Source organism: Emys orbicularis, chromosome 4, assembly GCF_028017835.1.
Source record: "Emys orbicularis isolate rEmyOrb1 chromosome 4, rEmyOrb1.hap1, whole genome shotgun sequence".
NCBI classification, from domain to species: domain Eukaryota; kingdom Metazoa; phylum Chordata; order Testudines; family Emydidae; genus Emys; species Emys orbicularis.
Genome location: NC_088686.1, coordinates 8,639,620 through 8,667,603, shown reverse-complemented (window position 1 = coordinate 8,667,603; position 27,984 = coordinate 8,639,620). Strand labels below are relative to the sequence as shown.

Genomic DNA, 27,984 nt, shown 5'->3' with positions numbered 1-27,984 from the left:
GTAATTGTGCCAAAACCAGGATTTCATAATGCAGGAATATAGCAACACAGAATTCCACAAATCTTTATATAACACGCCCTTTTAAACACAAAATCAAAGATAAGGAATGAGAATGACTACTATACTTAGCAACTTATAGCTAAACAGAACAATTTGTATCTATTTCCCCAACTTTATTTAAAGAAAAATGATGGTAATTCACTAGACCAGTCAGAATTCCATTTCCTCTTTGCTCTCTTTCAAAACAGTGGAATATCCATTTCAAAATGCATGCCAGAGTTGTACTTAGTACAATTAGGAACTAAGTACACAGGAGACTACAGTCTTAACTTGCTCATCTTCCAACTTTCCCCAGTCTGTGGTCTGTCTTTGGATCAGCAATAATTGCCTGAACTGCTACGATGGCTTCATTAATTTTTGTTTGCAGCTCTCGGAGTTCCTCTATATGCAGCAATCGAAGAATTTGGGCAGCTTCATTAAGGACAGCATCTAGTTCATTGGCAAAAGGAGATATGGATTAATGGTTAATAAGCACTTTCAATTTACAGACATGGAGACAGACCAGAATAATTTCTAAACCAATTCACGGTTGTATGAAAAGCTCAGAGCACGAACTAAGTGAACAAAGGAACTGCAGCAGACCTGAAAATGAATTAGTTTAATGGTAAAAGGGATATCTGTGCCAGTCAGATTAGACTAGACTGTAGACAGTTGGCCATTATTCACTCAAACAGAGAGCACATCAGTTTGTACTATTACATCTGGCTAAAGCATCCTACTTGCAAACCAATAATCAAAACACAGCAGATCACCACTAGTCCCTTTGGCAACCATTAAATCAACACAAGTCCTCTGCCAGGAGAAACAAGGTTTTGACAGTGTCTTGTTAAAAGGATAAATCCCTCCTGCAATAAAATATGTCAGCCTTTATATGGCCGCAACATGTAAACATTATCCTGAGATGATATTCTACTCCAGAGGTGGGCAAACTATGGGCTGCGGGCCAGATCCGGCCCACGGGATTGCCCCCCGTGGCGCTGTGGGCCCCGTGCCGCGCTCAGAAGCGGCCAGCACCAAGTCCCTGCAGTCCCCGGGCAGGGGGCAGAGGGCTCCGTGCGTTGCCCATGCCTCCAGGCACCGCCCCCTGCAGCTCCCACTGACCGGGAACGGGGAACCGTGGCCAATGGGAGCTTCGGGGGAGGTACCTGGAGGCATGGCAAGGGCAGCGCATGCGGAGCCCTCCGCTCCCCCTTCCCCAAGGGCCGCAGCGCTTCCTGGAGCAATGTGGGGTCGGGGACAGGGCAGGCAGGGAGCCTGCCCTGGCCCCGGTGCGCACCGCTGCCACCCCGGAGCCACTTTAGGTAAGCGGCACTGGGCTGGAGCCTGAACCCCTCCTGCACCCCGCTCCCCAACTCTCTGCCCTAAGCCCCCCTCCTTGCACCTTGCACCCCAACTCCCTGCCCTGAGCCCCCTCATACACCCCATGCCCCTCCTGCACTCCAACCCCTGCCCTGAGCCCCCTCATACACCCTGCACCCCTCCTCTGCCCCAATCCCTTGCCTGCACACCGCACCCCCTCCCACACCCTAACCCCCTGCCCTGCATACAATTTCCCCACCCAGATGTGGCCCTCGGCCCAAAAAGTTTGCCCACCCCTGTTCTACTCCATCAATATAGTCTTCTACTTTTATGCTCCAGCAGAAGATGGAAGAGAACTTTTGTAAACAAGTTCCTGTAAGTAAGAAAAACATCCCTTTTGGTTTCTGGAAAAATGATGCCTTTTTCCTGTACACATCATATACTTCTAGAGATTAACTAGAGATTAACTATGTACTTAGTCCAATGCAGCATCACTGTTAAACCGTATATAAAAAATAAAATCTCTTACCTCCGGTGTCAAAACCAAGAATGTGCTTTTCTAAAGCAACAGGCAAACCCTTGAAGAAGAAGAAGAAAAAAAATTAAAATGCTATTAGAAATGCTTGGGGGGGGGGGGGGGGGGAAATCAGACATTGACTAAATAACTTTGGAGTAAAATGGACCATAATTTTGCCCCACTAAAACACAAATGTGATCATTCTGGTTGAACCCGCCTGAGTACCATGTTCCCCACAAGGACAGCATTTGACCCAGTGTAGTGCAATGTGTAATCTAGCTGTACATAAAAGGGAAAGGTTTCAGAGTAGCAGCCGTGTTAGTCTGTATCCGCAAAAAGAACAGGAGTACTTGTGGCACCTTAGAGACTAACAAATTTATTAGAGCATAAGCTTTCGTGGGCTACATCCGATGAAGTGGGCTGTAGCCCACGAAAGCTTATGCTCTAATAAATTTGTTAGTCTCTAAGGTACCACAAGTACTCCTGTTCTTTTTATAAAAGGGAAAGAGTTTCATCCTTAACACCATTCCCTACGTTCATTCGTTATCTCGCCTGTTCGTAGAGCACAGAGTGCACACGTTGGAGCACCTGTTTCCAAAGAGCCTGGTCTGCCATCGTTGCGGCCTGCTCTATACTCAGGCGGACGAGGTTGGAAGCTACAACAGCTCTCCAGCGTGAGGCACAAGGTCTTCTACATCCAGCTTTTACTGGATTACATGCACAAGGCTGGTGTGGACTCTGGCATACAGAGCAGATGGGCAAGCCACCTGAGCCAGTGTTGAGTCATTGGGGAAGATATTGGCAGCTGGCTGGTCTGTTGCCTGACATACTCGTTCGTAATGTGATGAAACCACCAGTTACATGTCCAAAGTATTCAGCTGGGGCATTTGTGTGTCTGTGGTGGCCCAGGTTTCAGAGCCACACAGAAGGACAACAGCCCCTTCTGCTTGACAGATTTGCATCTTAAGAGTTGACGTGGCCAGAGGCTTCCAAAGAGCATGCGTAACACCCAGAAGCTTGCTTATTTGATGACTTTCAGGGCATTGATATGGTTAGTTCGTGAGGATGTGAATATAGCCACGTCAGCCGCATATTCCAAGCTTGCTATGCAGAAGCCCGACAGTACAACCCTCAGTATGCAGCTAATGACGGTTTCCTTAGTCGGTCAATAATGGTGTTGAACAGTTCTGGGGCAGCCAGGCACCCTTGGTGGATGCCTTAGTTGTATTCAAACCAGCTGGACATCCTAGCACCTAAGCGGACACAGCTGTCACTTTGGCACTGCATTTCTACGAGACGATTGAGGAGCTTGCCAGGCACACCAGCAGCCAAAGGGGGCAATGATCAACGAAGTCAAAGGCAGCTTTTAAACCTACAAAGGCTGTATGCACTTCATCCTTCCTCTGCTGAAACTCTTGAGCCTTTTCAATAAATTGGTCTAATGATAAAAATCTGCTCAGTGGTTGATTGGCCAGGTAATAAACCCTAGATGTAAACGGCATAGATTCCTTACGGCAGGCTTAACACACTCAAGCACTACCAGCACGAACAGTTGGTTTGGAAGTTAAAGCAAAAAGCATTGCACAATGTTTGGAACACACCAGAGAATCACCTTTCCCTTTCCAAAATGGGAGACTGGCGCCAGTCAGGGGGAGTTTCTCATGACTCCATACGCCCACGATGAAATCCCTGCCATGCTTGAACAGCTCGGCAGCGACATGACAAATACGAGCGGCACAGCCATTCTTGAGCTTACATGCTGAGCTTCAAACCTCCTCGACAGTGACAGATTCTACATTACACAGAGGGGTGGTCAGTGGACTCTTCGCAGCCTCCGGGAGCTGCAGCTCTGATGTGGCAGTTCAGAAGCTCCTGAAAGCGTTCTTTCGATACACTGACATTCTGCCTCCATGTTCAATGCTACTCCAGCCACCTTAGATGAGCAAGGATTTTTCTGTGGACCAGCTTTTCAGGTGTGCAATTCTTTATAGACCATAATCATTGCTGGCTGATGCAGTTCCCATCAATTGATTTTATTTACCCAAAACATCACAGTCTTGCTTTAAACCTGTGCTACACAAGGCATTGAGGTGTTGGTATTCTTAACCAGGAATTCCCTACCCTGTCCAGTTAATCAGATTTTAATGCAAATTTCTTGCATTTTACCCTCAAAGCTGACCATGCCACAGTCCAAGAATTGGGAACATCCAAAATTCAGTTTTACCCAATAGATAACATCTCTAGCCATTCAAATGCACACTTAGCATGCACAATCTACGCCTTCTCAAATAATCATTGCCAATGAGCAACCGCCACATTTTAGTGTTTTAATTTCAAAATACCAAAAGCAAATCAATCACGTTGTAAACTCATCTTAAGCAGGCAACACTGATCCACTTGAAAATATCCGTTTGTTCAAAAATTTCTTAAATGCTCTTCCAGCTTGGGAGTAGATTTCTGTAGCCAAGTTTCAAAGTCCTATTTCTACAGTGTTGCTAATAGAAATGCCAAGTCAAATCGTACAGTGGCACCAGTGTAAGGTTATGTCTACACTACAGTGGCACAGCTACAGTGCTGCAGCTATGCCACTACAGAGCCATAGTTTAGACACTTCCTATATTGACAAAAAGGGGTTTTCCCCTCGATGTAGATAATCTACATCGCCGAGAAGTGCTAAGTACATCAGTGGAAGAAACCTTCAGTACGCCTACACGCATCTACACCAGGGATTAGGTCTACCTAACTATGGCATTCAGGGTTATGAAAAATGTTCATGCCCTGAGTGACTTAGTTTTAGGTGCAGACCAGGCCTAGTAGTTTCAACTGAGATTTTACTGGCTGGGAGACAGCAGTCCATGGACAACGATAATACAAGACTACTTAAACACAAGAGGGAACAATCCAATTACTAAGGCAGTTCAACTTTTATGTAAGACTGAAAGGTCACAGCTGAACCAAGCAAATTACGTCAAATCTAGCACAACACCCTCAGCAGCTACACAGAGGCTCCTAGAGCATGAGGAAAGTTAAGTCAAGTAAGTGGTCCTTTATATGCAATGTTCTCTCCATCTCCTCTCTCCTCCAACCTGTACAGGGTAACGGTCAGATTCAAACTTGTATATTAAATTTCCTCTCTCTTAGATTTTTAAGTCTTTACTTGTAATCATCTAATCAAATGTGTTATTTTCCCATAATTTATGCGGTTTACCTTTTCTACTACGTTCATCTGACACAATGAAAACAATTGTCTCTAATCAGTATCATTGTACATTCACAGGATGCTATATGTTTGGATTGCAAACACTCCAGAAGAACGTTAAATTTCAAGGGAAACTATTTTTAAAATCTGTGGACTGCTATAGATGTTTTCTATTAACAAGCATTTAAAAAAACCCAAATTTGGGACCTAAGTTGACCCTCATTGCCTTATGGGGCCTTAGAAGCCAGTGGACATAAGTGAACTCAGTCAGTTCCTTGTTGACTAATTCCCACATACAAAGAAACACCACAAAGCCACAACTAGCATCTTCAGCGTTGAATGAGCATGGACACACTTTCAAAGCAGTCATGGCCCAATGTTTCAATGCAAGTGCTGTGTTTAGGAACTAAAAATTATTCATGCAAGATCTACAGCAGGCTTTGAAGCTACTACTCAAAGCTGTTACCCAGATATGAAAGTCCCTAGCTTTCAGGAGACCAGATAATCCATGTGAAATTCTTAGTTTCGGAACAAAGTGAAACAAATATTGCTGCAACGTAAACGTGACAACAACCAGTAGTAAATTGGTGACTTGTTCGTTTTAAAGTGTTTTGGAGGACTGAAGCCACTAATGTTACCGTTCTGATGAAAAATACTATTTGTCAATGCCTCCTTCCCACATGGACATGGTGTCAGCTCTCTGTCCATGGAACAAGGGTCCTTTTGGTGATACACAGTAATCTCTGGATCTCATAGCAGCTGTTCATCCTGGCAAAGCGGCAGGGAAGTCCTCCTCTTCCTGGATCATGTGGTATCTAACAATGTTATTGGGGCAGGCAAGGAGCTGTGGTAGCAACAGATGCTTCTGCAGCAATAGTGGGTGTGCTCTTATTCTCCCGGGGGCTCCAGGCTCTTTGCCCAAAGTGATTTTTAGTTCTCTAATGGTGAGCTGGCAACCTGAAATTAAGCCCTGACTACAGTACATATAGGAAAGGAAACAAGAGGTCATTTAAAATCCCCTCTATCCAATACACTAATTCACTTTATGGACTCATGTCCAGGAAGAATCAAATTTAATAAGCAGCCAATTTCAATTTTGTGTGACCAAAAATAACTGAAGTCACCTACTTGTTTTTGCAATCCAGTGCAAATAAAATGAAAGCCTGCCTGATTTCAGGCTGTGCAAAACATTTGCTCCAAGGCTAGCCATTGCATGCACGTTTTATCCAGCATGGAAGTGTCAAATTTTAAATACTAGTCCCTTAAAATAGAGGGCTATCTTTTCTCTAGAAGCACTGAGGGATAGCATTATACAATTTGTTACATAGGACAGTTATTGCTTTCCAGTGACTCTAGTACACATTTATAACAGATGAAGTAAGCAGTGCTGCATTGAATCATGTGCACTGTGCAGCAAGGTCTAGACCGGGGCAGGCAAACTTTTTGGCCTGAGGGCTACATCGGGTTTCGTAAATTGTATGGAGGGCCGGTTAGGGGAGAGGATCGTGGTCTGGCCCCCTCCCCATCTGTCCGCCCTCCCCCCCCGGGACTCCTGCCCCATCCACACACCCCCACTCCCTGTCCCCTAACCTCCGCCGCCCCATCCAACCCCTCCTCTCATTCCTGACGCGCCCTCCCCCCCCTCCCGGACCCCTACCCCATCCAACCCCCCCTTCTCCCTGTCCCCTGACTGCCCCCTGAACCCCTGCCCTTGACTGCCCCCTGCTGCCCCATCCAACCCCCCCTCCTTCCTGACTTCCCCCCCCCAGGATCCCTGCCCCCATTCAACCCCCTGTTCCCCCCACCCCCTGACCACCACCCCAAACTCCCCTGCCCTCTATCCAACCCCCCCGCTCCCTGCCCCCTTACCGCGCTGCCTAGAGCACCGGGTCAGGCCAGGCTCTGCAGCTGCACTGCCCCAGGAGCTCACAGCCCCACCGCCCAGAGCATTGCGCTGGCGGCGGGGCGAGCTGAGGCTGTGGGGGAGGGGCCGAGGGCGAACCTCCTGGGCAAGGAGCTCGGGGGCCGGGCAGGACAGTTTCGCGGGCTGGATGTGGCCCGCAGGCCGTAGTTTGCCCACCTCTGGTCTAGACAATATGGTGGTAAAAACGCCTGTGTCCGTTTTACACTTGTGCTCCTGAACCAGCCCCCGGGGTGCTAGTTAACTTGTGCTGATGGTTAATGGCCCTCGCAAAGGGCCACTCTGCTGGCCAGGTCCACTGGAGTACATTGGGCTTAGCCTACCCCTTCCTACCTCTGACACACTCCCTATGTCAGAAAAACCCCAGGAATCAGATGCTGTCTTAAGGCAATTTGATATCCCCTTTGTACCATAAAGAGGATTTATGAAGGAATGAGAATGTGGTCTTGTGGCAAGACACCATAATTAATGTAACTACTTCCTCTCCCTTGCATCTACTGTAAAGACTGATCGCAAACCTTTAAATACTGTCATACAAATAAAATTATCTTGTACTGAAAGTTTCTTATGTTTATAGATGGAATTTGTTTGCATATTTCAAATATACCTAAGGTACATTACAGGAATTGGGAAGTATTCATATTCAAAAGTCAGTGATAAAAGTTTCTCTTCAGCTAGCAGTATAATCAGAATCCTAGTCTAGACTCTGATTAAATACTGACCTAGAGCTATAAAGTGTCAGTTAAAAAAATAATAATAATCTAGTCCATATTTAAATAAGGAAATCTACTGATCTTAAAAGATGTAGTTTTTGACAGTCCTAACCAACTGAAGCTTTCAGTTTATCCACGGAGCTGGTAAAAACAAGTGGGGCTGTGCAAATCTCCCCACACAGTCCTGGCAGCATGCCTCCTCCTTCAGTTGGAGAAATCATCTCTAGGATTTCCATTTCTACATCCATTTAATCCTTAGCCATTGCGTTGAGGCTGCCAAGAACGTCGGAATGACAATTTTTATGCAGAGTCTTGTCCACAGGGCACGGGACAAAGACCATACAGGCGAGTCTCATCTTACGCGGGGGTTCCGTTTCGCGGTCAGTGCGTAAAGCGAAAACCGCGTATAGTCAAAATTACATTGAGTTGAATGGCGGGCGGAATCGCCTGCACTACAGGTACAGTATTAAAATTGTTATTTTTCTCTTTTTTGTTTTTGCCGACCGCGTACAGCTGAAATCGCGCATGTTAAATGCGCGTAAGATGCGACAGACCTGTAGTTTCCCTGAAAAGTTATTTAACGGCCATCAGATTGCCCAACTTTGGACACTACCAACCTGAGCTAAGTCTGAAAAGTTTGTTATCCTCTCTATCCCATTAAGTTCCTAATGGTTTAACTTCTTAAAAGACATTTTGATCAACATGGCACAGTACAATGTGAATTACAACCTTTGGTTTTTCTTCCTCCTAGAACGTGTGTTGTGGAAGATTATATAATCCATTTATTCTGCTAACATCATTTCCCAAGTCATGTACATGCATTAACTGAGTACCAAAATGCTCATCCTCTCACAAACAGATTTCCTCCTGTTTGTCTGTCACTTGCTGCACCACTCTAAAATTTAGTCCATAAGCACCCTGGGCTAGTTATTGGCTCATTCGATGCCTTCTATGAAGAGCCAAACACACCTTTGGGAACTATAAAATATTAACAGGTAACCGTGATTGCCGAAAGTAGAGAAGAAAATGGAATTCTACCCTCTCCCAAACAAAGAAGAGGATTATGTTTTCTTATAGCAGTTACGGGGGGGTGGGGAAGGGGGGGAAGGAAGAATCGAACTTCTGTTTTCCTACTCCAACACTATAGTGACGTAAGTAACAGCAGCACAGGGTTAGCTTTCAGTTTTACAAGCTTAACATCCTATAACTGATATTGATATAGTAATCTCAGCTGTTCACATATTCTCTTCTTGTAATAGTTTTAAAATCTAATTCTACCACTAACGTACTGTGACACTACACCCCATATTTGTCATGGTAATATTATTATGATATGATTATGGCATAATAATGATGCATTTCATACCTGAGAACTTCAGACAGCCTGTAAGTAATGGCTGCTATGACTCAAGGGCATGTGACCAGACCACATGACTAGACTCCATTTTGGGTACCAGTATTTTTTCCACAAACTGGTCTGGGAGCCAAGTTTGAAACAAAGGGTTCCCACTATATGGAAAAGCTATATAAGGCAGGGAGTGACATCATCTGTTGTTCTTCACTCCCCCACAACTCAACAGCTGAAAGAAGCACTGAAAGAAAAGGACTTGGAATGGGGGCGGGGAACCCAGCTGCAAAGCAAGTACAGCTTGTGCATTGAGAATCTGCAAGCCTGCTTGTATCATCAGTCAGGGTGAGAAATTGCTAATTCATATCCAATCTTTCTAGTATCTTAGGTTTACTTTGTGGTTTTGTGTATTTACTAGGTAATCTGCTTTGATCTGTTTGATATCACTTAAAATCTATCTTTTTGTAGTTTATAAACTTGTTTTATGTTTTGATTTAAACCAGCGTGCCTTTAAGTGAAGTGTCTAGGGAAGTATCAGGGGGTAGCCGTGTCTGGATCTGTAAAAAGCAACGAAGAGTCCTGTGGCACCTTAAAGACTACCGATGTATTGGAGCATAAGCTTTTGTGGGTGAATACCCACTTCGTCAGACGCATGTGTCTAGGGAAAAATCTCAGCTTAGTTAACACAACTTTGTTGCATATTCCTCTCCACATTGAGGGAGAGGTGAACCAGGTAATAAATTCATATTGGTTGGAGTTTTGATCAGGGGTGGGCGGTACAGCTCTGGGGTCCTAGGTTGGGAAGCTGGGGGGTATCTTGGCTGTAGCCTCTCTACTGTTGGTTCATGCAGTGGCTGGAAAGCCTGCATGTAACTGTAGCTCAGTGTGTCCCTGTCTGTATGAATGCGGGAGTGTAGGACTGGGAGCAGTCTACAGCTTGTCCTAGCAGCACAGTGAGAGAGGGAGCCCAGGCTGGTGGGCCAGAGGGCTCAGTGGAACCCCAGTTCCAGGTGGCACCCCGGGTGGAACCCATCACATGTACATCTAAGGCCTTTGTTTATTGCACCGCTGCTTACTAAGTCAGTGCAGGTTACAACTCAAGACTCATTTGTAGTCACCAATTAACAAATACAAGAAGTGCCATCTATTCATTATCTATCATACAGTAGGTGTTGCTGTGATGTAGATGTCATGAGGGATGAAGGGACCTGCAACTCCTGAGCATACAGTATATAGGTGCTCTTTAGGAACAGTTCTGGACAACGCTTTGCCCTCAAGGTGTACAAGTTGCCTTTACTATCTGAACTCAGTACACCACACCAGCAGCTTGTACTGCAAGTAATGGACTGAATAGCTAGAATGTTTAAGAAATGACTCTCTGATAAACCAGAATTCTCTGTGAACATTCCTTTTGCGATGTTTGTCCAAACGCATTCTGAATGTCTTACAAACCTTGCTCTGTAGCCATATTTTCATAGATATATTATTCATACAATTCTTTCATTATGGAATTATACATCTCAGTCATTTCTCTTTTGGATAGGTAGGGAAAAAAGCCTAGATTCCCTCCCCAACTCCCACAAAAGTCACATGAGAAGCTAGAAACAGCATATTCTACATACAGGGAAGAAAATAAAATACTTCCACTTGTTTATTTAGCCATCACTACTACTTGGGAACAAGAGTCAGTCCAGGACCTCTCTTCCTATTCCACTGAAATGATGATACTGAAACCTGTTGTAGTGTATATTACTGTAATGTTAGAGGATTGTGATTACACTCCATTAAGCAGTAAACTTTTGTTTAAATAACTATCATTTACAAATATAGCTATATTTGTAATATGAAAAAAATCACATGCATTTGATTATTCTGTGTGACTTTTCCTTTGGTCTTTCAGATTCAGGTTTGCTGTATGAAGTGGATAAATCTTCTTCTACCTCTCCTACCTGAACGCTACCAAATAGAAATTCTAGCCAGAAATAACATCCATTTCTATATTTAAATGTACTTGATTGAATACTGTAAAGACTCATTACAGCAGGTGGACTTGCGTTACATTCACTTACCTCCTTCGATTGATTTGCCTTTCCTATGGCGTCCTGAGTCAAGCGCTCTTGAACCAAAATGCGAATTGCCTAGGAAACAAAGTTTGAAGACCAAAGAAAGAATTCCATGTTGATGATGCATGTCTCTCCAGTACTCCAAGGAAGTCAAACAGCGTGAAGCAGCTTTAACCTCAACCAGAGGCTAGCTCATCCTCAGGATGAACTAGCCATGGTCCCTTCCCAAGTCAGCAGTACCTACTTTTGAGGCTATGTTGACAGCTGGAAGGCCCACAAAATTTTGCACTACTGGAAACTGTCCAATGAAGGTGCTTGCTGCTGCTGGGAGCCCTTTGCCATGGTTTGAGCCCTCGTCCACCCGCCCAGAATCGGAAGTAAATCTGGCTATTGAGTTGTTTATAAAACATGAAGTCAAAAGGACTTGTAATATTTAAAAATTGGGGAAAAAAGTACAGCCTTGATCTTGGATATTTTACAATCCTTCTGTCCATCTGGTTAATTTACTGGCTCCTGCACTTGGCAACTTTCACCACTCCAGGACTATTCATACGGATACATGTCTGTATAAAGGCCTCTAAAAATAACTCAAGGGATACGAGAGAGCCAGAATTAAACCATAACAAAGCAAAAACTCTGCTCATTACAGCTGTTTCTCTCACCATTTCCTTGCTGAGTTATTCAAGTCTGACAAGAGCACTCAAATTACTTCATGCATCACTTCACTTTCTATTTCTCCTGTTGCCTGACATATGATTAAAGTTGACATGTGACATTACAACATTGATCTAAGGCAATATAGAATTTTCTTTCAAACCAGGGGAACTGGCATTAAGAGAGATTAATTTGACTAAGAATATGAATTTGTTTAGGATGTCTCATCATGAAATCATTACAGCTGCGATGACTATCAAAATAATGAGACTTAGCAGAAAGAAAATTATTTTAGCACTGTTGGTACCTGTGAGGAAGGTGTTCTCCCCGATCAACTTCTCAAAGTGTTAGTTGGGCAAAGAGAACATCAAGGAATTTTTGCTTTACTAGCTACTAAGGTTTAGTAAATTTTAGCTGGAACTCTTGTTCTCTCTTAGGCTTTTCTAAAGCAGCCATTGTATAATAGCCAAGTATTAATTTAGATTATCACATTGTTCACATATAGAAATTATGTATCACAAAATTGTGCACAAAACAGCAATTCCACTGACACATTCTAGCAATATCAAGCCACGAGAACAAATTTAGGGTGGTTTATATAGCCAGAACTGCCAACATGAAGTTTTAGTCTTAACCCAGTTAAAAGCAAAAGAGCTCTCTCAGGATTTTCTTTGCCGTACTCTCCTCTTGCCTGTTGTGTTTTGTCATCCTCTCCACATTTCTGGTCCTATTCACTGCTTTTCTCTTAAATTTTGAAGTTTCAATACATTTACATAGAAAAACATAATACAAATATAGTAGGGCTGTCGATTAATCGTAGTTAACTCACGATGAATTGCGATTAATATTTTAAATCGAGATTAATTTTTTTTTTTAGTTAATCACAGTTTTAATCGCACTCAAACAATAGAATACCACTTGAAATTTGTTAAGTATTTTGGATGTTTTCTACATTTTCAAATATATTGATTTCAATTACAACACAGAATACAAAGTGTACAGTGCTCACTTTATATTATTCATTACAAATATTTGCACGGTAAAAGTGATAAACAAAAGAAATAGTATTTTTCAATTCACCTCACACAAGTACTGTAGTGCAATCTCTTTATTGTGAAAGTGCAACTTACAAATATAAATTTTTTTGGTTACATAACTACACTCAAAAATAAAACAATGTAAAACTTTAGAGCCTACAAGTCCACTCAGTCCTACTTCTTGTCCAGCCAATCACTAAGACAAACAAGTTTGTTTACATTTACGGGAGAGAATGCTGCCCACTTCTTATTTACAATGTCACCTGAAAGTGAGAACAAGCTTTTGCATGGCACTTTTGTAGCCGGCATTGCAAGATATTTACGTGCCAGATATGCTAAACATTCGTATGCCCGTTCATGCTTTGGCCACCATTCCAGAGGACATGCTTCCATGATGATGACACTCGTTAAAAAAATAATACATTAATTAAATGTGACTCAACTCCTTGGGGAAGAATTGCATGTCTCCTGCTCTGTTTTACCCACATTCTGCCATATATTTCATGTTATGGCAGTCTCAGATAATGACCCAACACATGTTGTTCGTTTTAAGAACACTTTCACTGCAGATCTGACAAAAAGCAAAGAAGGTACCAATGTGAAATTTCTAAAGATAGCTACAGCACTCGACCCAAGGTTTAAGAATCTGAAATGCTGTCCAAAATCTGATCGGGACGGGGTGTGGAGCATGTTTTCAGAAGTCTTAAAAGAGCAACACTCCGATGTGGAAACTACAGAACCTGAACCATCAAAAAAGAAAATCGACCTTCTTTTGGTGGCATCGGACTCAGATGATGAAAATGAACATGTGCTGGTCCGCACTGCTTTGGATCATTATTGATGATGAACTCGTCATCAGCATGGACACATCTTCTGGAATGGTGGTTGAAGCATGAAGGGACATATGACTCTTTAGCGCATCTAGCACATAAATATCTTGCGACGCCAGCTACAACAGTGCCATGTGAAGCCTCCTTCTCACTTTCAAGTGACGTAAACAAGAAGCGGGCAGGCTTATCTCCTGGAAATGTAAACAAACTTGTCTGTCTTAGTGATTGGCTGAACAAGAAGTAGGACTGAGTGGACGTGTAGGCTCTAAAATTTTACATTGTTTTATTTTTGAATGCAATTATTTTTTGTACATAATTCTACATTTGTAAGTTCAACTTTCATGATAAAGAGATTGCACTACAGTACTTGTACTAGGTGAATTGAAAAGTACTGTCTCTTGATTTTTTACAGTGGAAATATTTGTAATCAAAAATTGAGATAAAGGAAGCACTGTACACTTTGTATTCTGTATTGTAATTGAAATCAATATATTTGAAAATGTAGACTACATCCAAAAACATTTAAATATATAGTATTCTATTATTGTTTAACATTGCAATTAATTTTTTAAAATCGCTTGACAGCCCTAAAATATAGTGATTATTGCTGTCTAGCACTGGATATAGTGAAGACGTAAAAACTACATTTTTAACATAGCTATTACAGGTTACCATGTACTTCATAAGAAGGTATTACAAACTTCTAAATCCACACTATCTCCAAAACAAATTTACACTATATTGTAGACCCTGCAGGGCAGGGACCATATCCTTTTATTTGTCTGAAATACCTAGCATATTTTTGGTTGCTGAACAAAACAAAGCTTATTTCCACATTTTGTTATGATCAAGACTGAGGGGTTAGTTTGCTCCAATCCAGTACAATGATGTAAGAATACAGTTTTGATCCGAGATTCATAGAAGCCTACAGAGTTCCATCACTGAACCACAGATCTTCTGTGTCTTCCAATTAGTACTTGGGATAGGAGCGTAAATTAAACAATTAATCAGCCAATTTGCTTTATCTGGCCATTAGAAAGTCTGATTAATTTACAGGATAAAATAAAATCTGCTTAAGTTAAGGCAAAGTGGAAGGACAGTCACGTGGAAGAAGTACAGGACTGGAAGTCAGGAGATACAGGTTCTAATTCTGGCTCTGCCGCAGGTTTTTTGAGAGACTCTGGACACATCACCTAGCCTCTGTCCTTAAGTTTCTCCCACCTCTAGAATTGGAATACTATTATTTACTTCACAGGTGTGTTGTGAGGTTTACATTCATTAACATTTTTAAAGCATTCAGAGATACTGGAATAAAAGGCATGAAATAAGTGCAAAGCAGCAGCTTTAGATGGCTCAAGCATTCCAAGTACTGAACACAAATTCTCAGTTAACGACTTCAGGAATTCTACCACCATTTGTTGAAAATCTTTGAAATATAAATGCCCATATCTTCAATTCGGAAGATCATTTTTCTTTTACACCAACCAGAAATTAAGTACAAAATGTATTAGCAGACAAACTTTTATTTGCACCCAAAAATCAAAAGTTACTGACTTCACACGGGGGAAAAAACCCACCCATAACATGGCGTGTGAAGTCAGTAACTTTTGATTTTTTGGGTGCAAATAAAAGTTACTCTAGTTGCTCAGACCAGATTCCCAAAATATGAAAAACTAAAGATGTGAACCTCACCTTAAGCATTACCAAATAGTCATCATGTCGCTGGATTTGAAGAAGGTTAGCCAAAGCCATCACTCCAGCCTTAAAGTCAGGATTATTCACTGCAAGATAAATAAATACTGTCATTATATTTGGTTCCAGATATAGAGCAAGAAATCTAACCTGCATTTTGGAACCATAGGCTTAATTTTAGGGCTATCAGCTTGACATCGATCCTGGGAAAGATAATGGAGCGGCTGATTTGGGACTCAAATACTTAAAGGAGGGTAATGTAATTAATGCAAATCAACATGTTTTTAGAAAATAGATCCTATTGAACTAACTTAATATCATTTTTCACTCAATTACAAGTTTGGTTGGTAAAGGTGGTGTTGACGTAACATGCTTAGACTTCTGTAAGGCATTTGACTTGGTACCATATGACATTTTGATTAAAAAACTAGAATGATATAAAATTAACATGGTTCATATCAAATGGATTAAAAACTGGCTAACTGATAGGTCTCAACATGTAACTGTAAAATGGAGAATCATCATCAAGCGGGTGTTTCCCCAGTGGGATCTTGCAGGGATCAGTTCTTGGCCCTATGCTATTTAACCTTTGTATGAATGATCTGAAAGCAAACATAAAATCATCACTGATCAAGTTTGCAGACAACACAGAGATTAGGGAAATGGTAAATAATGAAGAGGACAGTGATCTGGATCACTTTGTAAACTGGGTGCAAGGAAAGTATGCATTTTAAAACAGCTAAACGCAAATGTATACATCTAAGAACAAAATGCAGGCCACAATTATAGGATGGGGGACTCTATCCCGTGAAGCAGCGACTCTGAAAAAGATGTGGGGGTTGTGGTAGATAATCAGTTGAACATGAGCTCCCAGTGTGACGCAATGGCAAAGCTAGTCTTTTCCTGGGATGCCTAAACAAGTGAATCAAGTGGGAGCAGAGAGGTTATTTTACCGCCATATTTGGCGCTGGTGCAACCGCTGATGGAATACTCTGTTCAATTCTGGTGTCCACAACTCAAGGATGTTGATAAATTGGAGAGGGTTCAGAGAAGAGTCATGAGCATGATTAAAGGATTAGAAAACAAGCCTTATAGTGATTGAGCTCTTTGAGTCTATCTACAGTAAAAGCTGTTTTATCCGGCATGTTGGGGGAATGGGGCGTGCTGGTAAGTGAAAAATTCCGGTTAACTAAGAGGGTGGGAGTTTGGGTGCAGAGCACGGGAGGGGGTGCAGGCTCTGGGAGGGCGTTTGGGTGCGGGAGGGGTTTCAGGGTGCTGGATCCGGGGGCCCCTCACCTCAGGTGACTCCCTGCAAGCGGCAACCTGTCCTGGCTGCTTCTAGGTAGAGGCGCGGCAGGAGGTCCCCCACAGCTCCCAATGGCCACAGTTCCCAGCCAATGGGAGCTGCGTTGCTAGCACTCAGGGCAGGGCGGAGGCAACGCGCAGAGATGCCTGCCGCACCTCCACCTAGAAGCAGCTGAGACAAGTCGCCGCTTGCGGGGAGCCGCCCGAGGTGAATGCCCCCCGGAACCAGCACCCCGCATTCCCTCCCGTGCCCCAAGCCCCCTCCCACACCTAAACTCCCTCCCAGAGCCTGCGCTCTATACTCCTCTACACCTGAATTTACCTGAATTTCAATGAAGATCAGAAATACCGGTTTATAGAGCTTTCCGGTTGGTGAAGGGCCAGATAAAACAGCTTTTACTGTATTAAGCTTAATAAAGAGAAAGTTAAAGGGTAACTTCATTAAGTATCTACATGGGGAATAAATATTTAATAATGGGCTTTTCAATCTACCAGAGAAAGGTATATCATAATCCAATGGCTGGAAGTTGAAGTTAGACAAATGTAGACTGGAAATAAGGCATACATTAATGGTGAGAGTAATTAACCATTAGAACAATTTACAAAGAGTCAGAGTGGAGTGTCCACATTGATAACTTTTAAATCAAGAGTGGGGTTTCTTTTTTTGTTTTTTTAGAATTATTACACACACAGAATTATTTTGGGGAATTTCTATGGCCTGTGTTATACAGGACATTACATGATCACAGTGGACCCTTTTGGCCTTGGAATCTACTAGGCCAATAACCCTGTAAAAGAAGGAAATTAGATTGGTTTGGCATGATTTGTTCTTGACATCCATGTTGGCTATTACTTAACTTATTATCCATTAGGTGTTTACAAATTGGTTACTTAATAATTTGGTTACTTAATAATTTGCTCCTGTATCTTTCCAGGAATCAAAATTACACTATAATTACCCAGGCCATCTTTTTACAGATAGGTACTATTGTTTGCCCTTCTCCAGTCCTCTGGGACCTAACCCATCCTCCTTGAGATCTCAAAGAGATCACTAATCATTCTGAGATTGCTTCAGCTAGTTCCTTAAGTACCTAGGGTGCATTTCATCAGGCCCTGCTGACTAGACTACATCTAACTAGACTAGACTGACTATTCTTTAGAATATTCTTCCCCCCCGCCCCCTTCTTCTGGCTTGCATTCCTTCCTCCTCATGCCTGAATAAAACTCTAGGTACTTTGCTTTACAGGAAAAAGATTCTCCCACCAAAACAAGCTCTTCATCAATCCAATTCAAAGGGACTGGAATTAATATGGAGCAGCTACTTTGGAGCAAACCACTAGCACTCGTCTCTCCTTAAGTATAAATGCAGAGTCTTGGGAAATAAAGCTTTCAAAACAAACATCAAAAGACATAACATGCCTTGAGATAGGTACTTTCAGTGCAGCATTAGAATACCAGAACCCACACATTTCAAAAACTCTGAAGATGATTTTCTGAATCTATCTGGTATCCAAAATGCTAAAATATGACTTTCAGGTTTTCGCTTAAAATATAGCTAGAGGCTGTAGATTTAAGTGGAACAGATTGAAGTAAGATGCATCAACAACAATATTTTTCTAGAGATCAAAAAGATAAAGTTACTGTATACTTACCATCCAAGTTTATCAGTGGCTCTGCATTTTTTGCTGCATTGTCAGTATTTTTAGCACTGTCAGGCGTGGAGTCCTTATACTTATCAGCTGCCAAAATAAAAACAGTTTTGCTTCATAAATGTAAAATTCAGGTGAGAGTTAATAATTAGTTAAAATTAATGGAGCTCAAAGCATAGAAAAAAAACCATTACTAATGCACATGGTTAGCTGCAATTGGGCCAACTGCATTTTCAGCACATGGTGGAAGACTGGCAGCCAAATCAGTTAGTAGATGTTTCAGTTGTTTCCCACTACTGAAACTCCAGAAGAGGAAGATTCTAATAAACCTTGCTCAGGTAGGAGCCGTTACAACTGCCTATGTACTAGCTCAAAGTCGAAGCACAACTGCAGAGATGTGCTACATCATAGGGAGGACATAAAAGCGTGACAGACCAGGGCCGCCCAGAGTGGGGAGGGGGGGCAAGTGGGGCAATTTGCCCCAGGCCCCGCAGGGGCCCCGCGAGCCCTGGCCCGGCGGCGGTCCAGGTCTTCGGCGGCATTTCGGCGGCGGGGGGGCCCCTTCAGTGCTGCCGAAGACGCGGAGTGACTGAAGGGCCCCCCGCCGCCGAAGACCCGGACCGCCGCCGGGTGAGTACAAGCGCCGCAGCTCCCCCACTTTGCCCCAGGCCCCCTGAATCCTCTGGGTGGCCCTGTGACAGACTCTTAAGTGGCAGTCTTCATCCTAGCTAAGCAAGAAGAGACAATTCAACTGATTCTTGTAGAGTGAAGAACTACTATAAAAAAGGCTGTCAACTAGATTTCTAAGCTAGAGCCCCTTCAATATTAATGGAGGGGACATTCAGTAATCACTCTAGATGGGACCATTAGTCACACATTTCAGTTGACCCTGATCCTTGGACATCAGATGGACAGAGTATGACACTTTACTATACAACTGACACCATGCCTATTAGATAACAGGATAGGAATATTACCATTTGATTTCATATGGGGAAAAAATTAAGTATATATCTTGCTAAGAACATTTGACTTGTTATTTCTGCTGAAGATCAAAGATATGCTGAAGAGACAAAAATGTCTTTTCTGAACCTCTGTGCCTCACATTGATCCCATAGTGAAGTCAACCTTGTGTATGATTTCAATTCTTCCTCTGTCAACAAACTAGGAAACAAATTATGAGTTTACTGTTAAAAATCAATGCAGAGAAGTTGCTCTGGAAAGGAGAAAACTCTTATTCGAATGTTACAAAATAAAAATAAGAATTCATAAAAATGCTGAAAGTAAATTACACATTTTTAATAAACATACTTTCTATGTGCTCTCATTGCCTCAGGTTGAAAAATCCTGTATAATATTAACAAAATCATTCACAACAGTTTCCCTACCACCTTTAAGTAAAGGTATTTAAAAACCAGCCATACCATTATCTCCATACTCAAGCCTAACAGCTAACCCAAGAAGCCAATCGATGGTTTCTTGTCGTTCTTGTATCTTGAAGGGACAGTTAACATCTTTCAGATACTGTGGAGGAGAAAAAATGGGAAAACGCATCCATCATCATGACTGGTTGGAAGGAAACATATCCACGAATTAGTCAACATTGTCAATAATGCTTATCTATCAAAACAGTTCTACAATCCCCTCTTCTATCAAGCTCAGTTTTGTCAGAAGGCTAGTATTAATGAATGATGTCATCCTGAAATACGTTATATTCCCACTGTGGTTTCTCTGAGGCACTTCAGTGCTTCTCATGCCACAATTCATCCATGTCTCTCATCTTAGTACAGCAAAAGCTTTTTTATCCAGCATGTTGGGGGAATGGGGTGGTGCCGATAAGCGAAAAAACGCCGGTTAACTAAGAGGGAGGGAGTTTGGGTGTGGGAGGGGGCACAGGGCTGGGGATTGGGTTTCAGGGTGCCGGATCCGGGGGGCGCTCACCGCGGGCAATGGGAACTGTGGGTGTGACACCTGCAGGCGGAAGCAGCACATAGAGCCATCTGCTACGCCCTGCACTCCCTCCCCAACCCTGCAACCTCTCCCGCACTCCAAACCCCTTGTGGCCTGTTCCTCTGCCTAGGAGCAGCTTCCGGGGAGCCATGTGAAGCCAGGTAGGGAGCCTGCTGGCCCCACACCAACCAGACTATAAATTGGACTTTCTATGAAGATTAGAAATGCCGGTTTATAGAGCTTTCCGGTTGGTACAGGGCTGGATAACACAGCTTTTACTGCAATCATATCTGCTTCTGAACTAGTGAATAATTGATGTTTTCCTTGTAATATTATAAACAAGAGATTTAAAACACTACAAAACATTCTAATTAAATTTATATTTATGCCATCACCCTGTCGCCCCTACATTTCCTCCAACACCATAAGTAGGGAAAGCGGAGGACAGGTCAGAAAAACGAAACAACTACACTTCCAGTGCTTTAGGGATCAATCCTACAAAGTCCTGAGCACTTTAGCCTCATCCCTCAAGACATGGAAGCATCCAAGTAGTCCCACTGAAATAAATGTGCTGAAAGACTAACTGCTTTGCAGCATCAGATCCAGAGAGTGTTTAGCACCTTGCAAGTGTTGAGCCCTCAGACAGAAAGGAATGTGGATGTCACAGACAGAGAGGAGAGTGTCAAAGTGTTCATGCACAGCAAGTCTGCCAAAAATTGATGGCTATCTGCCATGCTTTCTGCAGGCAGTGGACAATCATCCATCAGAAGTAGCAACAGACAGAGTTGGCTACAGTAGACCTTTATAGGCTGCTAAGACTATCTGATCCCAGTCAGTTTCCACCTTGGTGTATAGTTTTATGCAGAGAAAAACTGACTATTTTTAGTCCATTTCCTTCTGCATCAAAGGCAGAAATACCTTAACCAGTAAGGAAAGAGGTAAGGATACCAATTATTGCAAAAACTGATCATGTTTAGATTTAAGTGAAAATTACGTATAACAAATTACAGTGTTCAATTACCCCTGCATTTTGGCTTCTGTAAAATATTTAGAACTCTAGCAAATAAAGAATTCATCATTTTCTCGGAGGGATAGCTCAGTGGTTTGAGCATTGGCCTGCTAAACCCAGGGTTGTGAGTTCAATCCTTGAGGGGGCCATTCAGGGATCTGGGGCAAAAATCTGTCTGGGAATTGGTCCTGCTTTGAGCATGGGGTTGGACTAGATGACTTCCTGAGGTCCCTTCCAACCCTGATATTCTAGGATTCTATATATATTTGTTGTATGCAGTGTTGTTGTAAAAACAACAAGGAGTCTGGTGGCACCTTAAAGACTAACAGATTTATTTGGGCATAAGCTTTCGTGGGTAAAAACCTCACTTCTTCGGATGCATAGAAGTGAGGTTTTTACCCACGAAAGCTTATGCCCAAATAAATCTGTTAGTCTTTAAGGTGCCACCAGACTCCTTGTTGTTTTTGTAGATACAGACTAACACGGCTACCCCCTGATACTTGAGTGTTGTTGTAGCCACCTTCGTCTCAGGATATTAGACAATATGGATGAGGGAATATCTTTGGTTGGACCAACTTCTGTTGGTCTCTTCTTCAGCTTTGTGTAAGCACAAAAACTTGTGTCACACACCAACAAAAGTTGGTCCAATAAAAATATTCCCTCACTCACCTTGTGTCTCAAATATATTTGTTGTAACATATACATTGAGTAAAAAGAGAGATGGTTTATCACCAAAACCAACTACCACACATAGGTTATAACGTGTTCTACTGTTTCAGGTACAAAATTACCTTTTCAAAGGCTTTAGGCCATTCGTCATTGTGTATGTTTCTTAGACTTCCTCGGTCTTCAATCTTGTAGTGTCTGATTTTCTGGTCTTCGAGCCACACAATAAAGTTTCTAAATTCTGTTTCATCTATAGCCAGAAATAAAAACAATAAACTAAATAATAAATCAGAATAAAGTCATGTTTTCTTACAGAAGTCAATGAGGACAGAAGCAGGCCCTTAAATTCTGATCCACTGCATGAAGATAATTTGAATACCTGTGTCCCCAGCCAATTCTTTTTCTTTTTAAATGCTATTTGTCCAGTGATTCCAAAAATACACCTTAATTTATAATTTTTCACCATGTGGACTCTTGGTGAGAATTTACTTGACTGTTTTAATCATGTTAAAAATAGGCTTGAAAACTTCTAGTCAGTCAACAACAAGAACAGATTTTTGTTAGAAAATTTAGTTATAATTACTACTAAGTGAAGTATGAAGAGAAAGGAGAACAGAGCAATGATAGGATCTATTCAATGGTCTATCAAATCTGAGGTTACAAGACAGATTGGCTAGCAGATCACTAAAATAAGGATGCCACATTTTGCAATGTACATCAATACTGTCTTGTAAAGACAACCTTCATATATATTATACATGCACACACCCCTCTACCTCCTCATGAGGCAGTGTAGAAAGAATTTTTTTCCTGATCAGTGATCTAGGATCGACATGAACAGGCAAAATATTAAAAACTGTCCATGTAGATTCTTAGGGTGAGATAATTAAGATACTGTGCTAAATTACATTAAATCAGAAACACATAATGGCAACAGCAGTATCTGTATCGATCTGCTAAAGCATTCTTAGTCAGAATGCAAAAATTCAGTGCTTAGAGTATGGGTGTTATGTCACTTTTCAAAATATCCTGTCAATCTGGGATCTGGGAGGCTTTTAGAGTCCCATGCTAGTGATTTTATAAGTAGCTCTTGCTTACACATTCAAGATATACAACTGTCTAAGTAGAGAAAATACAAGGCTTTTAAAAAGGGCAACAGTCTGATACTCTCTCCACAGCAGGTTATGAAAACAGTAACTGCTTATAGCAGTAGGACCACTGGTCATAAATAGTTTCTCAAACTCTGATAGGAAAGTGAACCACAGCAGAGAGAGATCATAGAATCATAGGACTGGAAGGACCTCTAGAGGTCATCTAGTCCAGTCCCCTGCACTCCTGGCAGGACTAAGTATTATCTAGACCAGGGGTAGGCAAGCTATGGCACACGTGCCGAACGCAGCACGCAAGCTGATTTTCAGTGGCACTCACACTGCTGGGGTCCTGGCCACCGGTCCGGAGGGCTCTGCATTTTAAATTTAATTTTAAATGAAGCTTCTTAAACATTTTAAAAACCTTATTTCTTTTACATACAACAATAGTTTAGTTATATATTATAGACTTATAGAAAGAGACCTTCTAAAAACATTAAAATGTATTACTGGCACGCGAAACCTTAAATTAGAGTGAATACATTAAGACTCGGCACACCACTTCTGAAAGTATCAGAGGGGTAGTCGTGTTAGTCTGGATCTGTAAAAAGCAACAAAGAGTCCTGTGGCACCTTATAGACTAGCATAAGCTTTCGTGGGTGAATACCCACTTCGTATTCATCCATGAAAGCTTATGCTCCAATACATCTGTTAGTCTATTAGGTGCCACAGGACTCTTTGTTGCTTTTCACTTCTGAAAGGTTACCAGCCCCTGATCTAGACATATATATTAAGTATCATTTAAGAACTATTAAGATTTACATAGTATTAAAGTTATCAAAAACACAGAAAAATATTTTAGCAAATTAGGTGAGTGATGTATATTAAATGAAATTCTTCTCATTATGATCCTGTTCCCCTATTCAATTCCACTATATTTCAGCAACAAATATTTTCTGGACCACTTGGAGTTAGAGATTACTGCTTTATAATATTAGAAGTGTGGGGCCTAGATTCACAAAGGAAGTTGGGTGTGGCCAGTTTTGCCACATCTAACTTTTAGGTGCCTAAAGAACCACTGGGATGCACAAAGCCTGAGTTAGGTGCTCAGGCTCCCTATACAACGAATGGAGGGAGATAAGTGCCTCAGAATAGAATTCACAAAAGCCAGCAGGCAAGGCAGCTCCCAGCCTAAGCTGGTCAATGGGAGATACAGGGGAGAGGGTGGTGTCTCTAAGCCTCCCGCTCCCCCATGCCCAGTTCCTCCTCCTGCTTGGGATTGTCAGCTGCAAACCCTCTCTAGGGGTTCAGCGCCTATTCTGTTTTTGCAAGAAGATGGAGCGGGAAGAAGACCAGGAGAGCAAACATGGGAATGACTCTATAGCCTGGTGGTTAGAGCACTCACCCAGAATGTGGAAGCCCCAGAATCTAGTCCTACTGCTCCAATTACTATTTATCTATCCACGGTCGAACAGCTTCAACAGGAGAGATTGGGGGAGACCCACATCAGAATATGCAACAGCCCATGGCTAGGAAACTCAAAGAGATGGCAGATCCCTGTTCAAATCCCTTCTCTCCCAGATGGAGGTGGGGGTTCGAACCTGGGGTTTCGCGTATCCCAGGTAAGTACCCTAATAACTGGACTAAAAGTCATGAGGCAGACGCTCCTCCTCCTCCAACCATTTTACATGAGCTTGTGAGCGGGGCCTGTTCCAGTAAGCAGCCACCGAACATGCCCCACAAATAAGTTAGGCAGAGGAACATCTATCTTCCACTAGGTTTGTACATCACACTAGAGCTTAGACATCTGGATGTCATGAGTGAGGAAGCACTATGCATGCTCAGAGGCAGAAACACAGGTGCCTAGGAAACGTTTATTGCAAAAGCTTAGGCATTGAGTGTGTTCAGGCACCTACAGGGTTCAGAACAGCTGAGAGGGGTTTTGTGAATCCCAGTGGGGTTTTATTCTGGCATTTAGGCACCTAACATGGAAATTAAGCACCTAAGCCCCTTTGTGAATGTAGTCCTAGGTTTCCTGGCTCTCATTCAATGTAAAATGCTTATTTCAAATCTAACAGGTCCTACAGAACAATCACTAAATTAGACTGGAATTGAGGCCAGGGGATGGAGGGAGGGGTGGAAGATGGTTATCGAAGTGACATGAATGTAATATCTCATTGGCCACCTGGTCCAGAAAACAAAAACAACCTGCTCTTCAGTGATATACAACATTATTTTCTATACACAGTTGATCGATGTTTTTAAGCTATGGTATCTCACATTGGCCCCTCAAAGCAGCAGTGCTATTTTGCATAGGTTCAGTCCTTAATATCCTGTAGTAAATTCTACTCCTGGACCTCAGACCAGGGTAATTTTCAATCCTTGCAGTGAGCCATTCTTTCAGCAGGGGTGGAGATCGATGTTCCCAATGCCCCAAAAATGTTTTGGCAGAATAATGTACCCTAAACCTGTTGAAAGCAGAAGAGCGGAAAAAGATGTGCTCCCAACATAAATGAAGGGGAACTGCCTGACAAGATAGATTTGATAAGGTAGCCTCAACAGTGATCAAGGTGCACCACAAAGCACTTTAGACAAGCAACGCTGGCAAATGTCAGTATGCAAGAACATCTCTTTTCCGCTTGCTGAAGGAGCCACCAGGGAAAAAGACAACAAACCACCTGAAGCTTAAAACTGAACAAACAGGCCAAACTACACATCTATCTAATCTATCTATACATACACACATACCTATCACCCAAAAGACTACAGTAAAAGAACATTAAGGTTGCAAAAATCAAGCGCTGAAAAGTTAGGAAATGCCAGAATTAGGGTTGCTTGTGCATATGCATTATGATACAGTTTATAATTACATGATCACATACTGTTTTTTCCATAGGAACACCACCTCATTCAGTGGAGGTTGGACCTGCTCTGGGGGATGAATCGGGGCTATGTGTGAATGAGACCAGCCTGTAGGACAACTGCGCCTCATTGGTTGTAGAAGTTGGAAGGTGTGTCCTGAACAAGGCAGGGATTGCAGGAAGAGAAAGGATGGTCTCATGGTAAAAAGTCAGCCGAATGTTGCCCTGGAGAACTGGATTTTATCCCTACCTCTGGCACAGAGCTCCTACATCATGCTAGGTAGGTTACTTAAAACCAGACTTTTCACAGGTGGCACCTAAATTGCGTGTTCATTTTTTTTAGGTGCCCAACTTGAGACCCTGGGAACTGAACTACAGAAGCGCTGAGCATTCACAATTGCAACCAACATCAATCCAAGCTGTGTTTGAACACGTAAAGCAACATATAATGGGAAGCACTCTGAAAAATCAGTTACTAGGTATCTCAAACTGGTCATCTGTGCCTCAGGTCCATAACTGCAAAATGGGTATATAATAATATCACCTTAGCCCACAGAAGTCTTGTGAAAATAAATTCATTACTGTTTGGGAAGCACTCAAATATTGTTGTGATGAGTACCATGGAAAAGCTCATGAGGAAATAATTCTGTGATCAGGGAAGGGTTTGAATAGTAAGGTAGGTCTAGGGTAGGGTGACCAGATAGCAAGTGTGAAAAATCGGGACAGGGGTGGGGGGTAATACAAAAAAAAAAAAAAAAAGCCCCAAATAATCTTGTCCCTATAAAATCGGGACATCTGGTCACCATAGTCTAGGGCCACATCCTTAACAACGAAGATAAAACAAAATACTGCATAGCTGTTCATTAACTGAGCAGATCCTGCACACTGAGATAGCAGTCTGTGGGGGAAAAAATTGAATATGATCAAGTATTTACACACTATAAAACAATGCACACACCCAGTTGAAGTAAGGTTGCACAGGCAACTTGAATTCTGGCATTTGCTAACTTTTGACAGTGTAACTTTGCAACCGTCATGAATGAATTAAAAAATAAACACACAGATATTTGCCCCAGAAACAGCCTTATCGAACATTGCCCAGAAACATTTCTTTCATCGCCTGATTGCCAGGGAGAACAAAGTGTTGATTGTTAATTAACCTTTCCTAACGCTCCCTTTCCCCAGCCCAGGCGAGCCCACGGTAGGGAATCCACCCACCCCAAACACACGCACGCTTTCCTGCTCCTAGGGGGAGGGGAGGATGCCAGGCCACGCAACCCCGTGTGCATGAAGCCAGCGATAAAGGCCAGAGCAGCGGCCAACCAGCTGGGCCCATGGGGCCAGAGGAGGCGGAGGATGAGGGGTCCGTAGAGCAGCCCTAGAGCACTGCAGGAGCTGGAGGGGATGGACGCCCTAAGGCCAGAGCTAGGGATGACGACGGGGGCTACTAAAGCAGAGGGGGCGGGACGCCACGCCCCGGGGCCAGACTGGAGGGGGGGGAGCAGGGCGCCCAGGGGGCTACTAAAACAGAGTGGGCGGGACGTCCCGGGGCCAGACTGGGGGGGCGGGGCGCCCCGGGGGCTACCAGAGCAGAGGGGGGCGGGGCGCCCCGGGGCCAGACTGGGGGGGCGGGGCGCCCCGGGGGCTACCAGAGCAGAGGGGGGCGGGGCGCCCCGGGGCCAGACGGGCGCCTCGGGGGGCGGCCAGAGCAGGCCTGAGGGGGCACGGCTGAGGGTAGCCGGGGACGGTGAGAAGGGGCCTAGCGCAGCTTGGGGGAGGTGGAGCCCGTCTGGGGAGAGGGGCCTGCGGCCTAGTCCCCTCGCGGCGCCCGGCCCCGCACCTCGGCAGTTGAAGCCGGCCGGGTTGTGGTAATCCAGCGCCGTCAGCTTTCGGCGGAACATGGTCCTTCCGCGGGCCGCAGCGCCTCAGCCTCCGCGCAGCAGCCGCTTGCTCGCAGCGCCGGGCAGCGGGAGAAGGGCGGGGAGAAAGGGGCGGCCTAGGCCGCCCATTGGCCCAAGCCCGAGAGCGGCAGCTGCCGCGACCAATCGGCTGCCCGCAGAGCGAGCGCGAGGGCCGAAGCCAGCGGGGCAGCAGGGCGAGAGGCCTCGCGTTCAACCAACTTT

At 43.3% G+C, this 27,984-nt stretch overlaps 1 protein-coding gene across 1 annotated transcript; it reads right to left on the bottom strand.

Annotated features, from left to right (window-relative positions):
- Positions 1-41: 41 nt before the first annotated feature.
- On the bottom strand, positions 42-27,870 carry RTRAF (RNA transcription, translation and transport factor). The gene is made up of 8 exons (XM_065402610.1): positions 27,702-27,870; positions 22,038-22,162; positions 19,712-19,811; positions 18,291-18,377; positions 15,334-15,422; positions 11,127-11,195; positions 1,889-1,937; positions 42-489 (listed from the first exon to the last, which is right to left on the bottom strand). The coding sequence occupies exons 1-8, from the start codon at positions 27,760-27,762 to the stop codon at positions 335-337; spliced, it is 735 nt and encodes a 244-aa protein (XP_065258682.1). The 5' UTR covers positions 27,763-27,870; the 3' UTR covers positions 42-334.
- Between the last annotated feature and the right edge of the window lie 114 nt (positions 27,871-27,984).